This window comes from Passer domesticus, chromosome 3 (genome assembly GCF_036417665.1).
Source record: "Passer domesticus isolate bPasDom1 chromosome 3, bPasDom1.hap1, whole genome shotgun sequence".
NCBI lineage: Eukaryota > Metazoa > Chordata > Aves > Passeriformes > Passeridae > Passer > Passer domesticus.
Genome location: NC_087476.1, coordinates 69,180,370 through 69,200,903, shown reverse-complemented (window position 1 = coordinate 69,200,903; position 20,534 = coordinate 69,180,370). Strand labels below are relative to the sequence as shown.

Below are 20,534 nucleotides of genomic sequence, written 5' to 3'. Positions count from 1 at the left end.
ACTGGATTTACTGCTGCTTCTCAATTAGTGTGCATTAAAGGTGAAAGATTTGCTCTGCAATAAAAAACTACATTTTTAGTGCAAGAATCCCAAAATGAGAATTTTCATACTTTGTGAGATCAGTGATCCATCTGAGTATACCTACTTGACTCTCCTGAACCAGATAAATGCTGGTATCAAAGGCAACAGTGGAAAATGACTGAAATTTCCGAAGAAGGAATGTGTGTAGTGCTCTGTTTCTTCTAGGCACTGAATAGTTATTTTGTGCTCTGAGGTTTCAGAATTTCCCTGTAAAAATGGTATGGTTAACTCTGACAATTTATTAAAACACTGACATTCATAGCTTGCTTGAATGTTTTTTGTTTCAACAATAGAACTACAACCTAGTTTATTTGCTTAGGTAGCATTATTTTCACTTTCATTTTAAACAGGTAATTTTTTAAATTTTGCTGGGGTGTGGAGTGCCATATGCATGTACCACTTTCATCAGTTAATCAGCAGGAAAGAAACAAGAAACAAAAACCAACAAACCAGAAACAGATGAGGAAAAAGGGAGGAATCTTGTGGAGAAGGAATAGTAAATAATTTTCTAATGAGGAGTATCATCATGTAGTCTGGACTGTGGTGTGTTAGGCAAACAGAATTACAGGTGCACTGTCCTACACAAGGGTGACCTACAGCCCAGGAATTATTTTGTAATCATTTTGGCTCACTTTCTTAGTGTAACTTATTATTATTAGAAAAGCAGACATAAGATGAAAATGGAAGTCTTTATGTTTTTATACAGCATTTAAGACCATAAAAAGAATTCAGGCCATCTATTCTTAGCCTGGTTGTTATTTCCAGCGAACCTTCTCTGGACCCAAACACCTTGTATTTCACTAAAGCTTATTATTTGGAGTGATCCTGAGAAGGTGAATGCATAGCTTCTGGAGTAATTTAGGAATGGTCATTGCAACTTCTTGGAACTGTGTTTTGCTTCTGATTATTTTTCCTCTGATTTTCTTTTTGGTTAGTTTGATATTTTTTTCTTTTTTAAAAATATTTTATTTTTTAAAATTGCATCTTCCTTTCCTAGATTCAAGACCTCTATAATCTAGTACTTTCTTCTTAAAGTAAAAGTGATTGAATGCCATAATCAAATCAATCCCTGGACATTTTCCCCAATTTTCTTGAGAAATGAAGCCTGGCCATCTTTCCATTAGTGCTCTTGAATTCAGCAACTTCTGCAATTTCTGGACAAGATGAGCAATATTAGAAACAGGATTAGATAGTTCTTCCAGATATGATGGATATTGGGTAGGAGAAAGGGATCTAACTTTCTATATCCTATAAGAGGAAAGGAAGGCAGAGTTTTCTCTTTTACATTACCATCAACTGCTCTTGTGCTATTGCACCTTCTGCACAGATTTGTTTTCACTGAGAAAAGGTGTCACAAGGGAAGGAAGTTACCAGGTTTCAAGTGTGAGGGAGTGATTTATAATTTTGTGGCTTCTTTCAGTTTTGAGATTTAAATGACTTTTTCATGAAAGTTAAGCAAGAGGCCTATACATTGTATGCTATTACCGGTCTCACATTTTAAGACAAGGAAAATTATTTCAATTTGTGCTGCTGTATACCCAGTAGAAAAGGGTATCCAGAAGAAAGGGTATCCAGACATATTTGACATGGAAGAATGCCAGGTATTTTCTTAGCCTCAGTTGGTCCAAAAATGATTTAGATTTCGTCTAAAAGGTTTTTCTTTTTAAATAATCCTCAAGCTAACATGCCACATGAAAAATAGGTATTAAGTTAAAAATTTTCCAACATGGTGTGCAAATTAAAATCAAGTGTAAGGTAACCTTCATAATGCCCATTGCTACAAACTGTTATTTGAAATATATTTCAGAGGATTTTTCATATGATTCAATATGAATTATATTTCTAATGGGATAATCTCAGTATTCCAGACACCATTACTCTTAGTATTTTTATAAAAAGGGGCTAGTTAGAACTTTCATTCTATTCTAATGGTTTTGTTACTTCAAAGAGATAAAAACCAGTTTTGTGCACAATGACTAGGTACAGGAAATTAAATTAGTTTGGCATTTAAAGGAAATTTTTCTGTAAGTGGACAAGCACAAAATCATCTATCATCTGTGTTGGCTGGAAAAAAAAAATCTTGTTATTATGCTGAGTTACACTTGGCTTGCCTGCGTTTTCTGAAATATATCCAACAGTCTCATTATATAAATAAGATACTATTTCTTCTACCTTGTTATATCTTTTATAGTACTTCATGATAATTGTAATAAATGAGACCACTGAAATTTGAAGATTCTGGATTATATTTTACATGCCATACCTGATGAATAGACTATATGCATATGTGTGTATTTATATATGACACATATAAATACAAGTGTACATGACTTGCTTTCACATGCCAGTGTGTTGTACATCTGCGTGGGATGGGAGACCTTGTATCCCAAACAGAGGATTGTTCTTAACTGGACCATCCCATTGGAGTGATTGAGAACTCTATTAATAAATTGTCTTTTACAGAGATTTAATTAATTTTTGTCAGCAGTGGTAAAACATTCACTTCACTATGGTCTACCAGAAGACTGGTGAGTGCCAAGCCATTCCAGTTCTACTGCTGCACCATACATCCCCAGGAAAATCTTGTATCATTGGGAGGGTGTAGAGTAAGAGACATCTATTTTGGTGAGAGCTTTTGGAGCTGCTGTTTGTTGATCTGTGCTTTGTTCTGCCAACATGAAGTATATGCATAGGCTTTTTTTTTTGTTCAGGTATATGTATGAGACTCCTGTAGGTTTTTTTGTTTGCTGGTTTTTGTTTTTTCCAATTTTGTCAGTGAAGTATTTGGAACATTCAATTCCTTTGCTAATGGCTAGGTTTCATGCTACATGAACTTCTCACTAGTAAAATCATCTGCACTTGGAGCGTAATGTGTTTCCTTTGGAATTGTGTTTTAATGACTCCAGCAGGACAGATGCACCAAACTCGCTTATCCTCAATGGAACCCAATGGATTTCTCTCAGCTGCTTTTGTGGCTTTTCACTTCAAGTGTCAGCTTTTTGATTGCTTACTAGAAAAGAGTGTAGTTGTGAAATAAGGAAGGATTTCTTTGCATGTCACCTGTAGCAAGAAGGTGAATATATAAGTAGTTACAGTTTGTGTTTTGAATGACACAATAAACTAGGAACTAGAATGCATCAGGAGAGCTTAGGACTCTCTAGAATCTATATTGAAATAATTTTAAATGCTTATTCAGAAAACCATGCTGTGTTTGATTTTTTTTTTTTTTTACTTCTGAGGAAACTTGAAGTTTTTTTTTTTTTTTTTTTTGCTATTTGTCTTTCTTGACTTCCTTATACAGGGGAAAAATTGGCTCTCACTTGCCTTAGTAAGCTTGAAATTTGTTTACTTTTAGGCAAAATGAAATGTAGGTTTTAATCTCTTCTTAGTTTCCTGCAAATTAGTCTTAGTTGCTACTTTATCTACTGAACACTTCAGTGTGCAGTTTGCTGCATTTTCCCCAATATTTATTTGCCCAGCAACTGTGCTATTCTAATACTTCATGCCATGAAGATTTGCTGTGCTTGGCAGCTCTATCCTGTCCTCGTGGCTGGTGATGAAGATGTGAAACCCTGTCCATGTCAATCATCTCCTGAGGGCTAATGTTCCAGAGAGCTGCAGGTTCAGAGCTGGAAGCTGACTTCTTTCTGTTCAATACTTTTGAGTGTTCTCCCAACCCATCTGAAGAAGAACATTGGCCATGGAAGGAAAAATCTGATTGTGGAATGAGTACTCAGTGCACTGTTGCAGTTGAACTTAGGGAGAACTGTAGCAAATTCAGTTCCGCCGTTGGAGCAGAATGGAAAAGTGAGGATTAAAGCAAGAATTGCTTCAGATTCCATGTGGTCCTAAGTGAGAATAGATGGACTAAAAGTTGCTGACTGAATATAAGCAATGTAGAAATCACTGAAATTGGCACTTCTATGTATTGAGCTGTCATAAGGACAGCTGAGAAATAATGACAGAGAGATTAGAATGAGGAACCCAAGGTGTACTGTGTGGCTTTTTACCTTGGATGAAAAAAGAAGGGGATTGGTTGTTTTTATGCCTTTTACCTATCAATTTTATAGGTATTATCCCTGTGCCATCTATAAGCTATAACTTGTTAAAATAAAATATAGCAACATACTGATGCTTTTCAGTAAAGATTCCCAGTTAGTTCCTGAAGGAGCTTGGGGTTTTTTGGTGAAATTTAAGTACAGCAAAATTGAAAATGATTCAGTTAAATTTATCTTCACAACCAAATCCCGCCCCCCCCTTTTTTTATCAGCAGTTGGAATTGATGTGCTAAAGGCTATTTATGCAAAATGATGAAGAGATAAACCCCACCAAATCCTCACATTCAGATGCTGTTCTAGAATGTTGAAGAGTCTCAGTTTTGCTGCTCAGTCCTATGTAAAGCTGAGATAGACCCTTATCCACTAATTTTGTTAATTCTACCAGATGTCTCAACATAGCTAGTAACACACTGAGTTTTTAAAGCAGACCAGCGTAGATAAGCAATTGGAATCAATAAGCTAAGCAGTGATTGCTGCTTGCATTTTTTTCTGATTTTATTTGTCTTCATACCTCAGGACTGACTTATGCATGTGTTGAGGACCATAGCTGATGAAAGCTACAGATAAAATAATGCTAGAAATTGGGACCTGGCTGTCTCAGACTAACCTCCCTGCTTTGTGTATCACATTGACTTTAGTGGATTTTTAAAATCTATTAATATGTCATCTGGTGTATTGTGACAATTGAATTAATATCTGTGAGGTTAGCTTTATGGTAGTGAATTTCATAAAATGGATAGGATTTAATTGTCTTCTTTTTAGAAGAGTTTTTTAATCAGTATTTAGTATAATGGTTGCACAACAAACTGGAATGAAACAAAATAGTAAGTGACCACACTCTCATCTATGTTTTGCATGAGGAAGATTTGATGTTGAAAAGGATATGGACGTGTGAAAGCCTGCATCATAAAACAGTGACATTTTTCTCTTTGTCTTAAATTTGTTAACTCCTTTTTTAAAAGTTAGCATATGTTTTGAAAACTTTGTTTGAAAGCACAAAAACCCTAGACTTTAGCTTAGGCAAAAGTTTTTTGAGATATTGAGTTCATGGTTATATATGATTCTTGTCTGCTACAATTCTACTACTGATTGTACACCGTGCAGTTTTACATGAATCTCTTGGCTGAGGCAAGGCCTGGATAAAGTGATACTCAAACACTGTGTTCTCTGTTGCAATGCACACAGATGTAAAATGATTTATTTGTAAAGCCCAAGAACTTAAATTTAAAAAAAACCCTCATAACTTTTACTTTTATCCAGTTATATTGAGATTGGAAGTAATAATTATTCAATGTTTTTAAACAGACTGCTTATACTCAATAAACACCTCATAATATATATGAACATTCTTAATATCTCTATTTGTCTTGTAATGGCTTCTTATAAGGGTAGCTTCCTGAAATATTTGGCTAAGTTCGTTCAAAATCTAAAAAAGGGAGGATCCTTTTTTCCAACTCAGTGACTTATTATAGCAAATTAAAATAATATTTTGATGAGTGGTGTAAAATGTTATCAGGGTAGGAAATGCATAGCAGTGCTACAGAAGTGGCAGTGTGGAAAAACACTGATTCTGTCTGCAGTACTGTGTAGCAAGAAACTAGATTCCTATCAGCCAGCTCTGTAGGATCCCAGCAGCTGGAGCTGGGAGATTACAGATGGGAGTCTCCCTCTTGAAATGTGCTCAGTGTGTTCAACCTCCAGGAGCTACCAATACCTTCTGTGGTAATTAAAGAAAACAACAAAGCACCCTTTTCCTCAAATTCAGTCATGATTTTTGTAATGTGAGTTTTTTCCTAACTCTCCTTATCCTGCAGGGTTCAGCACCTTGGAGTGCTTTTGGTTTTAATGGTGCTCTATATGCATCATAGACTCCCATATTTAAGTTTGGATGTGAATGGTCCTCCCCAAAGTGTTAACACTTGAGCAACATCAACAAGGGTAGCATTAAAAGAAGAGATAGAACTGGTGTAGTGAGACTGAGCAGAAGTGAACAGATTGGATTCCTGTCTTGAACAGAGGAAATGGGAAGGAATTGAGTTTGGGGTGACTTCATCTCTCTATTGCTTCTGTGGGGTGTCTGTCAGAGTTGCTGATAAATATGCACAGTTTCTTGCTGCTGTCAATGAACTCTGTTCTGCATGAGGATTCATCTACATGTATGTAATTGCATCTCCTCAGGGCAAGAGGTATTTTGAATCCATGGTAGCTGCATCATTGAGCAAATCTATGATATCTTAGCAAAAATAATAGGTTTAGTGAGAACAGGTGTTATTTCACCCGTCCCTGGAGCAACCATTTGTCTGTGGGCATCTTTTCATGCCCACCTGTTCCTTAGTGACTGTGGTAGCGTTGATTCACCAAGAAGGTTTCTGGTTTTGTAATGTTTTGTTGGAGAGTCAGAAAATGGTTTGTTTCAATTATTATAATGAGACAAGAGCCTTCCAAGCAGGTGAGTGTATTGGTCTTGTATCTGAATACTACTGCAGTGTGAGAACTACCCTATTTCAGGTCTAAAGTTAAGACCTAAGTTTTGTTTTTGTCTTATCATAGAGAATTACCATTTTTTATTTACTCATCAGGATGATAAAAACTCTTGAGTTGGGGGTGGAGGGAAGGAAAGTGAAAGAAATGAAGGGATTTAAGTCCAGGAGTGTTAAGTAAATGGAGAGAGGATGGGAATCCTAGCTTGGTAGGCAGAGGTGAGATTCTGTCCCTGGCCTCCAGGTTCCTTATTTGTAACTGAGTCTGGGACCTGAGCACAACAGAGAAACCTGAGTGAGTAGTGAACCCCTGCTCTTCACAGGGGCGCTGATTTACCTTTCTGAGTCGTAGGATCATCCACCTATAGACCATGAGTTTGTCTCAGTCTGTGTCAGGATCACTCAGCTTTTCCTAATCCTAGATTTTAATTTTTTAGTGTTTGAGTGGCCACTCTTATGAGCAGTGCCTTGTTCCCTCAGGGTTCAGTCAGAACTGCAGGCTCTGGGGCAGGGGAGGGAGCTGCCCCTGCCCACAGCATCCTGTGCATCCAACCTGCCGAGCTGCCTCTGGCATCTGTAGTGGGGAGTGGGTCCCATGCCAGCAGGATCCATTTTGGAGTATTTGCAGGATCTCAACAGCAGTTAAGGCTCCTGCTGTGTTCCTGCAGGCAGTCTGGATTGACTTCTTCCTCTTCAAAAGCATGCCTGATAAATATACATGTATACATGCACACACACACTCACACACATTTAGGTTTAAAAAGAGGGAATGTGCTTGACACTTCCTGACCTCTTTGTATGTACCTGTCCTTCATTTTTCAAGTGAAAATTGAAACCTGTGTTTTAGAGTACAGGGTAGGTGAGAGGGGGAGGTATTATCCCCACATGGTTAGGTTTTTGATCCTTGGTCCATTAATATTTTTTTGACAAATATAATAGCTGCTGAGCTCTGCTGATTGTCCTCCCTTTCCCCTGCAGTCTCCTCTTTCTGCCTAGGCTACAGTCTTTTTAGCATTTGCTAATTCGACAGTTGAACTAAGCCTTTAGTCTTTTAAATAATAACTTTCCCTCTGTGTATAAATAGATAAGGCATTGATTTCCTTTTTTATGTGATAGGGGTGAAAGCTCAAGCCTTATTTTTCTTTATGGAAATGATGTACTTCTAAGTAAACAAAGAAAAGAAACTTGACAAGAACAAAGGGTATTCAAGCTTCTGCTAGTTAACCTGTGTTCTAATTATGTTGGCTGGTGTCACCTGCTTTGTTTTGGGGAGCCCTGTGTTGTTGTAGATGATTCTTGTAGTTAATGCTCGTTTCTGCAGATACTGCTGATAGAGTGGATTGTGCTTGTAATGATGGTGGTACGTGCAGCTTCCACTCCTGAGGCAGCCTTTGATAGCTGACGGTCTGTTGACAAATATGCAGAATACTCACTTTTTTTTGAAAGATGTTTCTATTTAAAAAAAGTTGGGATGAGTCACAAGATAACGGTATGCAAATAGCAGAAGGAAAGTGACAAATTTGGAAATCCTGTTTTTTCTTACTGGTGATTATTTAATGTGGTAAATTGACATAGTCTAGTGTATATGTAGGTCATTTGGCAACAAACTATTTTAGTTATCTAGGTATTCATGCATTTTGGTCTTCCTGTAAAAGTCCATTTCTAGGTGATGTTTGTTTGTTAGAACATAAGTGATTTACTGGGTATAGCTTGGCTTCTTTAAAAGAACTTGTGCATTTGCCCAAATTTTAATAATGTCAGTAACTGATTAAATCCTTTGGCTGTTCCAAGAAATTTCAGGTGGAGTTTCTTTTTCTCTTTCCTCAGCCATATGTCACTATTTTTTAGGTACATTACTTAGGGAAATACAAAATTTCTGTCCTAAAGAAATGGCTTCTTGGTGGCTTTGGAGATCTTCAGAGGAACATATGAGGCAGCCAACATTTGCCTCTGCCCAGAAGACCACAGTTCTCTTTCTGTATGCTTTCTTGGTATTACTGCAAGCAGTATGAGACTCCAGTGCTTCTTGTGACTCTGAGTATTGCAAGATGCTGCAAAAATATAAAATATTTTTAGGGAACTGAGAGCTTTGCGTGGAAAAACACAAACATGCTGAGTTTTGAGACTGCACAGCCTTTTTGTACCTCAGATGTCCAACCCTACCCAGTTTGCCGAGTCCTTTCTCACTCATGTATGCCATGGCATGAGTTGAAAGAAGAAATAGCACATGCAATAAGCTTTCTTCTGAGATTTCTTCTGAAATTCCAGTAACTTTTCCAAATTTTCTTAGTGAAATTATTAGCATTTTCATAGATGACTTCAAGATTTTATTGTTTTGATGTAAAAACAGTAAAGAAAAATAATTCCTTAACACAAGTAAAGGCTTAATCAAGAGATTAATGAAATAAGCTGATTTGTGGATCTTCATGGTTAAAATTGATAATTTCTGCTTGATATAGTTTATCACTGAAGTACAAAAACAATTTTGTTCTATGCCAAAACATTTTTCTCTCCCCTTATTCTTCCTCTTTCTTTTTTCACCCTAACATCTAATTCACAATGTGTTTTACCACAGGCCACTCTTTGAAACGTTTTCTAGATATGATAGGGTAGTGTTTAGGGGCTTTCCTTGTACCTTGACATGTAAATCTCTTGAGGATTCAAAGGCTGCAAATATAGCTGTTGGTTTAAATACAGCAGAGTAGGAAGCATTTTCTAAATTCTCTCTTACATGCTTATTCTGCTTGCATTTAAAACATTTAGGAAATTTTGGTTCATAACCATCTCCTTTTTATATTTTAACTGCCTTCCATAAGGGGAAATTTCCTTTCTTTTGCTTCCTGATTCTGGGTGGATTTTTCATTTCCAGCAGTTTCTTTTTCTTTTGGCTTATTGGATCACTTCAAACTGAGAGCAAGACCGGACTAATCAAGAAGTCAGGTTCAGAGAGCCAAAATGAGATTGTCAATGTGATTATTAAAGGGAGTGATGCCAACACATAACACTCATGTCTAAGTGAAGACTTCAATCTGTGAGGAAGTGCTTAGCTATAAGTTTAATTTGTTCTTTAGCTTGGTGTAACCAAATAAATAGACTGTTATTGAGTTAATTGTCTTTCTAATATAAACCTGACACTGATTTTTGCACTGATTTTAGAGTACAACAATTAAAAACAGGTATGTTTCTTTAGTATTGATATAAAGGTTTTCTTTATTTTTGTTAATTTCTTTTGATAGCTTTTATTTCCTTTATTTATACTGTGATTTTGTCATCTGCTGCACATTTTTCCCTATCTTGTGAGACTGTTTTTATACATTGTTGTCTCATTCCTGTTACTAACAGGAGACCTTAAATTTGGCATAGAGCTGATCATTCTGCTGCCTGCTTACTGACACTAATATCCATATTTTATTTCCTTCCTTAGTAACATTACTTCTAGAATGTCTGTATTTTCCTCCAAATATCACAATCTTTGCTTTGCCCTCCCCTTCTCTCCCCCTACCCTATAATGCAATTACGTTAGAGAAGCACTGAAATGGATACAAAAATAACTCATTGGCAGCAAGCAAATATCTTTTATTTAAAAGTCTCAGTAATATTATGGTAAAGCATTGTAACTAAGGCTAGGAGTTTTTTCAGACTTGTGCCCTCATAAATCTATGTCAGACCTTATTAGGAGAATGAAAGCATTTGTTGCACACGTTATGTGTGAATTCAAAGCTGAAGTGTTTCTGTAATATGAAAAAATTTAATTTCCCAACCTCTACTCCAATAGTTGACAACTTCATTTTTCAGGAAAATGCTGTCTGCAAAATACCATTGGTAAGGCAACGTTCTAGCTAAATTGCATCATGAGCTTATTAACTCCCATCTAATCATCCAGTCATGGCTGATTAATCACTCCTCCTGGTGCCTTGTTTTATTAAAATCTGTTTTCTGTGCCACTGGCCAGCAAACTGCTGTCTAATTTCATGTGCAGGATAGTCTTTGCTGTGGGTTAAAGTGAAGCCCTTATCCTCTGATCTGAAGGGCTCTGTGAAGGAATTATCACATGCAAGTGTCTTGCATGTATGGTTATCCTTCTGTGTTTAAGGGATAGGGAAAATGTGTGTTTCCTCACAGAGCTGAAAATCTTTCCTGTGCTTCTAAGACAGAATGGAGCCTTTTTGGGATAGGAATGAAACTGTAGCTGGTGGATTTTTGAATATTCAAATAATCTATCTCCAACTGTGGAACTCTGAATTCATTAATTACTTTGTATTAGTAAGCAGCAAGATAACACGGAGAGCTGGCAGCTTTGTCATTTTCTCAGCATGGGAGGAGGGCAAAAGTAATTTCATCTCTCATGCCAGCAGAAAGAGGTAACACCTCCCATTTCTTTTAATAAGTGTTCTGTATATTAATGAATAAGCCAAGTTACCAAGGTACTTCCTTAAAAAAAGTATGAAGATTGGCAGTTAAATGCACTCTTGAAAATTTAAGCTCTCTGATTCACACTACAGTAGCCTAGTTAATAACCTATTTGAAAGCTAACAGCAGCTGTGAATATGACAGGCTGAAAATGTTTTGAGGTTTGCCAGAAGAACCCCCACATGTAGGAAGGAAGAGTCAGAAATGAACCAGAGGTTTCTTGATGTAACAAACCAGAGCTGCTTTAGTTTCCTATTACTGACCTGAGTTTTCATAATCAAACTTTTGGGCAAAAAGGCCAAGTTATAGCTTTTCATTTCTATACTTTGAGTTTTTTCATTAGTCTAAGGGTTGACTACAGGTACCAGTCATAACTCACTGAAATAACAAAATACAGTAATTTTCTTAATAAATTCTTTGAACAAGTCTTTGTCAGATGGTGGCGTGTCATAAAGAGGGACAGAGTTGCTTTGTCCAACAACATTAGCTTGTACTTACTGCAAGGTTGTCCATCCCAGACTTTTGTGTTTACATGACCCAAGTGCTTCTTACTGCAAGGAAAGAAAATGACAGAAGAAAGAGGAAGGAGAGGAAAAGGATCTCAGTGTTTAGTGCTGTGTGGGTTTTTGTATCATATAGATGGACGTACATATTTGATACCAGTGGAAAACTTTATAAAAAGATGAGCTAGAGTCCTATTCTACTTAAAATATTGACTACACGTTTTAGTGATGCCATACTGGAAATAGGAATGGGAAGTAAAACAATGGGGAAAAAAAGCATGGAGCTTTTACAGAGAAACGTGTACTCTCCTCCTCAGTGAGCCTTATTTAGCATCAGAAGTGATTGTTAGCAGGCTATTTCAAATAAGGCACAAAAAGTATATGGCTTAGCTTTGATGAACTGCACTTTGATCAAGTGCAAGTACTGGAAAAGATCAAGAATGGCAGGCACAGTGTTTTTGCACTCTTCTTATCCTCAGAGTCAAGCGAGGACAGGAATAAAATCAGTATCTATTTCAAATCACAGAATTGTGACACCCAAATACTTCTGCCTGGCACATGGGCCCTTCTTTAGTGTATGCACTGTGTTTGGGATGCGGATGTATGGCATGAATTAAAACATTATTATTTTCCTATAAAAGTTTCCTATTTTGGAGGTAGATAGCAGCAGGTCTTTTTTTTTTTTTGTCCTTACCACGATCCTTGGAGTGTTAATGTGCTCAAAGTTTTCTTTCTAGGGTGATAGTCAGTAAAAAAATTATGCCGGGGGAAGAGAAGTTACTTTGCTTCTACTCCGTAACGTTTTCTGATCTCAGTTACATGCAGAGAAGGAGTTAAAACAAGTAGACATGAAAGCACAGCTCTTTAAGTGTCTTGATGACAAAAGTTTACACTGGAAGGCAACCCTAGGCTGGAAGAGAAGGCATATTGTTAATTAGCTTGTTTAATATTAAATTCAGGAAGTCAAGGTGTTGATGAAGCTAATCAAGTGTTATAATAGAAGTAAAGAATGCAGTTCAATTTGGAATCTAGTTCAATTCTACTTATTCTCACCTTGCTTATTTTTATTAAAGTTTTAGACAAAAATTTTGCTATATGTTCTCAGTTTCCACAACAGAGAAATAAAAAAAATTGCAACTTTTAAAATAAAACTTTGGTTCAGATAAATGAGTTTAAATGCAAGGAAAGATAAAACATCTACTAGTGAATGTTATACATTTCTTCATTGAGATTTCAGACACAATCCCATGTGTGGCTCATGGCAATATATTATAATTATCATGGCAGTTCTCATAAATACTTGTAGAGAATGTGATTATCCAGAGGGCAGCTGAGATTCTCTGATACACTGTGAAATAAAATTCCTTAGTATTTTTGTGTGCTGCTCAAGAAGATGAAAGGAAACAGAATTCAGAAGCCAGAATTAGGAACGGGAGGTTGTTTTCATGGCTTAAAGTAGCTTACTTTGTAGCTTTTGCACTTGCAATTAATGCCTCTGTATTAGTGGCTATTCAGTACATGTTCTGTGATCTTGCTTTTTGTCAAATTTAAAAAATGAAAAAAACTTCTCATAATGCTGGCAAGATCCCTCTTTATTTCTCTGCAGTTAGTTCATGGCTCCTTATGGCAAGAGAAAGTAATGTTATCAGAATAGCATTCCTGCTATTTTAACTGGCTTTCATGTGTGGTTAGTGTAGTTCCGGGTATCTGCAGTGCTTGGGAAAAAATGATGAAAAAAACAGCTTTCCAGTTTGGATTAAATGCATTTAAAATGAAAGCTTGACTGAAAATATTTGAGCTCTGATGTGCCCCTGAAGAGAAGTCAACAAGTGCAGATCACTCTGAGGTTTGTGGATTAGCGTAGCAGTAAATTATTAGGTTTTGGCTGTATGTTCTTCTTGCTAGAGCTACCTTAAATTTTAAGCAAAGTATTAAGACTGTAGTGTGGTGCTCTCTTCTAGTTAAAGGAGGGAGATTATTTCATCATTCTAAATGCTATCTTTGATATTTTGCTTCATTCTTAGAACAAAACTTAGAATCCCTGGGTTTATTTTATAGCACTACTTGTATATTTTAGATAGACCCAGATATATGGGTGCTGTACCATTTTATTATCCACTGCTCTCCAGTTTCAAGTGTCAAAATTTTTACTCATTAACTTAGGTTGATGGCTACTTGCTGGCAGTAGACAGTGAAATAATTCTTTTGTCTTCAAATGGTAGCTTTCAGTAAAATGATTATTGTAGTATAAGTAGTTCAGAATCACTAAATAAATTCCAGAGGTGATATATTCTTTAGTCTTTTGCTAAATCTGACGTTCTCATGGCAAGATAATATTTCCTGTACTCAGAATTGTCATATGGAAAATGTACTCACTAAATTATGATATTCCAGTGTTAGATAGGGTCATGTTCTTTTTTTTTTTGTTTTTCCTCAGAAAATCTTTGACTACCCAGGTACATGAGGAAAGAATATTTTTAAGTAGCACACTGCTTTGAGGTATATATGTTTTAATATGGATCCTGCATCCTCTGCTGAAGAAAGTGTTGTAAATCCTGATACTCTTTGGGTAAGAGAAGAGAATAAAGAAGAAGAGAAAAAAATCAGTGTATACATAACTAAACATTTAATTTTTCCAAAAAATGTGACTTAGTGGTCAGGAGAGAAAATTAGCTGGATGAAAAAAAGTTATTGAATTCCAGGGATCTGCATTTTTTTTCCTGACTAGGCAAAAATTCCTGTGCTTTATGAAAGAAATGATTGTACTGTTCTTTTGGACTGTGTTTAATGTAATGTATGATTGAAATGAAGCAGTTACTCTGAGATGCCACAGTGAGAGGTAACTTTGGAAGTGACTGCCAGTCCCTGCCTACCATGTCCCCAGCCCTTCCTGAATTTTAAACCTTCCTAGACTAGTTGAAAGATCTACACCTCCTAACAGGTGAACAACTCAACAAAGCCTGAGTTGTTTATGGTAAGAACAGGTAATTTCAAGTCCAAGAACATTAAGCACTCCACAAGAGAGGTAATAAAATGTTGTCTGGTAGAAGAGAATGTTAGAATTTGTTTGCTTGTTTGTTCACTCTCTGGTGTATATGTGGATTTTTTGTTTGTTTTGTTAGGTTTTTAATTTGTTTTTTTCAGTTCTCCCCTTGGATTAATGACCAATGCATATATAGCAACAGAAGCTTTGAATCTTAGTGTTTCCTAAATTTGGATGGGTGCTGGGAAATCCATGGGAAAAGGGTTTCTGTGGCTTCTAGTTTTGAAGACAGACAAAAGATGGAGGTGTCAGTGTGAAGCAGGATCTGTATTTAGATGTGCTGTGAAGCATTTGCTTGCTTATTTTCTGAATCATAGCTTAGATACATGTGCTAGACTGAGATATCAACCGTTTCATCTCTGTTTATGTGAGCTTTACATTTATTTTATCTATATTAAGACAATTACTCTTGGATATGAGTAATCTTATTTATTTTTAGCTTTACTTAATCTGTATTCCTAGAAATTTCAGATGGGTAAATATAATATTCTAGCATTCTTAAGTCTTTTTCCTCCCCCAAATGGGATACAAAATGTCCAGGTCACAAGTCTTCCAGAATGGATTCCAAAAGCAGACAAAATTTTATCTCCATATGCTACACAAAAAAAGTCTTAGAATTTGTGACAAAGTGGTCTGTAAGAAAGAAATGTCTTCTTGTGGCTTGAGTGACTCAAAGGTCTCTCCCACAGATGAGACGAGAACACAGAAGGGCCTGGGAGGGCTCTAATGAGGCTCACGGCAGAAAGCCTATAACATAGAGCTGTAATTATATGTGGAGGATCTTATTTTGCTGTGCACTGTACCAAACTTTCAGAATCAGATCTCTTTGGATAAATACATAGTCATTCCCATGTGGGTTTCAAACTCTGTACGGTTTGACAAGTGTACATGCACCGTTCAAGCAGCTGTCCTGAGAGACATTCTAGTTAAACATTAATATACCAATGCAGAATTAGTGTGTGCAGTGCATAAATACTTGGAAAATATTGCTCATGACTCATGTAGCTATCTGGTGTTCATTAAAATAACGTAAGTGGACAATCCAGCAATTATAAGGCAATTAATTATAAAACTGTTTATGGCTGTTGAGCTTTGAGTGGGTTCTCTGCTAACAGTTGAGGCTGCTTGTTCACTTACACTTTGGGACAGCAATTTCTTCTCAGAGCAGAGCAATAAAGCATGCATCACCTCTTTCTAGCATTGTCACACAGGCAAATGGCTTGCAGTGCTGTTTTCAGTGAGTATAAAATTTTAACAAAACAAAGGATTGTTTTGTTAAAAAAAAAAGGCAAGGTAATAAAAGAAATCCTTGTACATAAATCTAACTTGGCTATTTCTTACTCTTTTTTTAAGACAGTGTAGTTGCATTTAGATTTAAATAATTGCTTACTTTTATAACTTGCCAACATTTTATCAAATAATTTCTTATCTTGTATCTGTTTCAATACATTTAGCTGTTTTTGAGGAAGCATTTGTTCAGCTGTGGTTGATAACAAAAGTCACAGTAAGGATTGCTAAGAAAATAAATAACAGCAAATCAGAATTTTGTGTAGCACTGAACAAAAACATAAAGCTGCTCTTTAATTGAAATGTATATTAAAAGGAAAAAAGTTTACTTTCAATTGAGCTATTTTAACAGATGAGAACTAAATACATTGCCTTTTATTACAGTAATTTCACAAGCAAGTTGACATCCAGATATTACTGGTTTTGAAAATTGCTCCTGCTTTGCACTAAGCTATCTTAAATTATTAAACTTCTATGTGGCATCTGCTAACAAAAGGTCAATAAGTGAATGCAATAAAACCACTGAAGGCATGATATTCTGCACCATTTTCTGTGCAAAGGCCAGAGACCAATTTACTACAGATATACTGCTTTTAGTGCCAACTAAGTATTTAATAGGTAGTGGCATACTATCTGTTCTAGTAGCTGAATTGTGTTCTAGTAGATATTCTCAATCCTTTCTGAGACTGTAAGATAGTCCAAAGAGTTTTTACAGAGAATAATTTAAAATCTGTTTCCTTAATGAGTCCTGAAACAGTTTTGTGAATATAAAACCTTAAGCTTTTGGAGTTATTTTCACTTTCCCTATAGAAGAAATGGATTACATTTTCATTGTGCTGTTCTCTGTTCTTATGCAAGATATTCTCATATGCTGCAGGTTGTAGGATCAGGGTTTGACAGGTACTCCTAATTTTTACTTTAATATTACAGCATTCTTTAAAATGGCAAACCATGAATGGTTTGCAATTAAACCTTTTCAAGTCAGTGATGTTCACAAATGGCAGAGCTTTACTCAAGAGGAAATGGAGAGATGATTTGTAGGATACTGTATTCTGCATTTTTGACTGGTTGGTACAGAATACAGTGTGGAAATAGTTCAGCATCAGTCTTCCTTTGCTGCCTGTTATCTGATTTTAGATGGACATTTTTGAGTTCTAGAATTTGAAGTGCTTTCCACAAAATAAAGACAGAAAGTGAGGTGTTGGCATGTTGAAGTGAAGATGCCAGGAGAATATCTTCATTACTAGAAGCTATAGAATACATTTTCTTTTATACTAGATACATTTCTGAAAGTATGAAATGTTAACTTCAAAATAGACTTTGATATGCTGTATTTAAGGAAAGAGATTTACTGATTTCTTGCTTTTTCTTTCTACAGCTAGTTGATGTGGAAAAATGGGTATGTGATTCTGTCTTTTATTCACTTGATCCCAAATGTTTCATGTTGCCACTGAGTCTAACCTGTCTGTTTTGATACCCTGTGTGTTCATGACCCTTCAACTTGCACGGCTCAAAAAAACCTAAAAAAGAGGTGAATATATGGTCACTCCTGAATTGTCCTACCAAATTTCATGTTATCACAGTGACTTTTATCTCTTTAAATTTGATCACAGAATCCCGTAATATAAATGTATGATTATGTCCTTTCAGTTTTGAGCCCTGCTGTCTAATGTTATAACTCCATTCTGTAATCCACCCTGTCTTTTCCAGTATAGACACTGTAATCTTAGACTGCATGACAGTAAGATAGTTAATACTGATAAATAATGTGTGATGTTGTGTGTAGCTGCAAATACACAAAATATATTTAGTGATGTAGAACAGCTGCTACAGAATAAAAACAATATTTCCTAGATCTTAGCAAATAAAGCACAGTTCTCTGCTTAATGTGTTGTTAAAACCTTTCCTAATGTGTCTGTGTATACCATACATATTTGTTTGGGCATCTGATACGACTCCCCTCTGTGGGACATATTTATGTATGTTTTTCTTCAATGTAATCTCTAACACCAGTGTTATGTGAGAGTTAGTGGTTGTAAAATGTGTGTAGAATTGTTTGTTCACCTTCAAAATATTTGAGGCCTCTCTGAAAGCTTGGACCATAATAGGTATCCTTGGTTTCATAACACTCTGATTGGGCTCCACATGAACAGAGACGCCCTCAGGTGTCCTCTGAAATATGGCCAATAACATAACTATAGCACTGGTCTCATTTTATTTCAGCCAGAAATTACAGAATTTAAATCTGTGATTATTGCATCTTTATAGTGAGTAGTAACTCAAGTTAGAGCTTGCCTGAGACTCCTGTAGGTAAGTACATTATTTAAATAGTAGCTTAGGCTTTTCAACACTGTTTCTACTGTACTCGAAAATATCTGTGTCATGTCACATACATAGGTAGATGTTTATAATATTTATTAAACAATAACTTCAATTAAGTATTATTTTTTGCTAATTGTATCAGTATGAAGCATTATCCGTATTCTGTGGATCTGGTGTTTGTGACAACCATCAATTGATTTTAAGTGTTTTTAAGACATACTGATGATCAGGTTATCTTTTCATTTTGTCCCGTTTATAATTACGATTGAGAAAGCTTGGTTATACATCTTTAGAGTCTGTTGCTTTATTCCTATGAAAAATTTTACTACAAAGAGGAAAAACAGCAATAAAGAGCATGTTCAGTACTATACAGACACCGCTTTTCATACTCCACAACACATCAAATATTATATGCCAGAATTTAATTGGTGACACTGACATGGCTTATTTTGAAGTATTCATAATCTCTTCATGGAAGATGTAGTATTACTTGCATAAATAGAAATAAAATCTGCTGTTTTGGAGGTTTGTTTTTGTTTTTTGGCGGGGTTTTTTTTGGTTGTTTGTTTTTAAATTCAGAACTTGGCAACATCAAAATCTTGCTTCAGAAAGACTGCTTCATCAACATGTGTTAAACCGTTTTTAATAGAACTGGTTCCCATGAGAGCAAAGGCTAAATGTGTCATTCCAAGTTAAATTAGGTAAAGAATTTTTCCAATAGACTGATTCGATAATCCAGACAACCTCTCTGATGGGGGTGGAGTGCATACTGGCTTTATTTCATACATAAAATTATTCTCTCTCAGATGAAGCTCCACTCTGGCCTGTAAAGGAGCTTTTAACTCCCTCTGTAGCTCCAGAGTGTTACCAGAGGTCTTATGGTGGATTGGAGGTGCAGTGAATTAATGCAGTAGAGAGCTGGCTGCTGTAAAGCTGCATGCTCACTGGGGCAGACACCTCACTCTAACACATGCATTTCTTGCTAAGCCATTTCCCAGCACAGAGCACACAAGGTTAATGCAAGTGTGTTTGGTTATATCCGTCTGTGGAAACCTTAAAGCCCAAGCCCAGAGAGAAGCTTCATGTCAAATTAATGAGCGAATTAGTAACTGAACCTTGCTGTAAGCAGTTTCATGCTGTTCAAAGGATAAGCTAAAGTCATTAACTTCGGAGCTGTTCTAGCCTGTGAAGTGTACTAACCAAAGTTTTAGAAGAAATTGCTCCAGTTCCTGTGTACTTCTGTCAAATAACTATAATTCTTCTTGTGATTTTGTTCCAAAATCTTTATTCCATTGAAGGGATGTGCTCTCAGCTGAAGCTGGGTACAAATTAAATGGCTTTAAGGTACTTGTTGAACTCTTGGCTTCATCCTTTTGTCTCTGAGTAGGTATGGGTGCGAAGGCTTGTAGATCTGCTTCAGTGCAGAATCAAGCAGATTAAAGACATCTTGCCCAATGTAAAACCTATGGGAAGTAAGGCATCCTGGTTCCCATTTCATATCTGAAACTGGCTTTTCTGCTTTTTATAAACTGCCAAGGTGGGGAACCCCCAGTATTTGATCAAAGGGATTTATTAAATTTGAACCAAAATTTAGAAGACCCTGAATGTACTTTCTTCACAGAGAAAATAACAGTAATGCAGTAAGATGAAACTGAATACCACATAGTGAAAGGAATTCCTTTAATCTCCCTGACATTTCTTTCTTTAATGTATTTATGAAATAAGGGAAATAAAGTGTCTTTTTCTGTGAATTAGCAATGTGCTTGTAAATTTGTGATATCAAGGGAGGTGTTGTATACTTGCATACAACAGGACTGATGTACTCGTAAAAGTATCTGAATGTCTGCCTTGGCTTTCAGAATAACTGCTAAGCTCTACAGCAGTGTAAAGATAAGAAATTTTCTTGGGTATCTTTGGTGATGTAATAATTTGGCCTTTTTTACACGTTTGACTACATCTAGTTGTAAATTATTGTGGAAATTTGGCATTAAGGGCCATCCAGATCTATTGTTTTCAGGAGGGATTACTCTGAAGAGGTTTTTACTTGAAAGGAAATGAAGTGTGTTGTTTCTTAACTTCAGAGTGCAAGGTCCAAGAATTTCCATGTTTACCCTGGCTGATGGCAAAGCTATGCTGATTATAACATTGCAGGATTGTCTTCAGTTTTTAAGACAGAGAAACATCTTCTGCTGAGGGTAATGGTAATTTTTTTTCTCTTTGCATCAAGTAGTAACTATGTTAGCTCAGTTTTATGCCACTAGTGAAGCTAATTTTCAGTTTCTTTGGAGAAAAGAAACTTGCAGAGTAAGAAAACACACTTTAGACACTTTTCAAAATAATTGCTTTCATT

At 36.1% G+C, this 20,534-nt stretch overlaps 1 protein-coding gene across 6 annotated transcripts in view; it reads left to right on the top strand.

The window, feature by feature from the left end:
* RYR2 (ryanodine receptor 2) overlaps positions 1-20,534 on the top strand; it is a 380,824-nt gene that overhangs the window by 118,767 nt on the left and 241,523 nt on the right. For 4 of the 6 annotated variants that reach the window (XM_064413751.1, XM_064413748.1, XM_064413750.1 and 1 more), the window contains exon 4: positions 17,241-17,261. The exons of the other annotated variants lie outside the window; for them this stretch is intronic. In XM_064413751.1, coding sequence (XP_064269821.1) covers positions 17,241-17,261 — 21 coding nt within the window. The remainder of the gene's footprint in view (positions 1-17,240; positions 17,262-20,534) is intronic. 6 annotated transcript variants of the gene reach the window in all.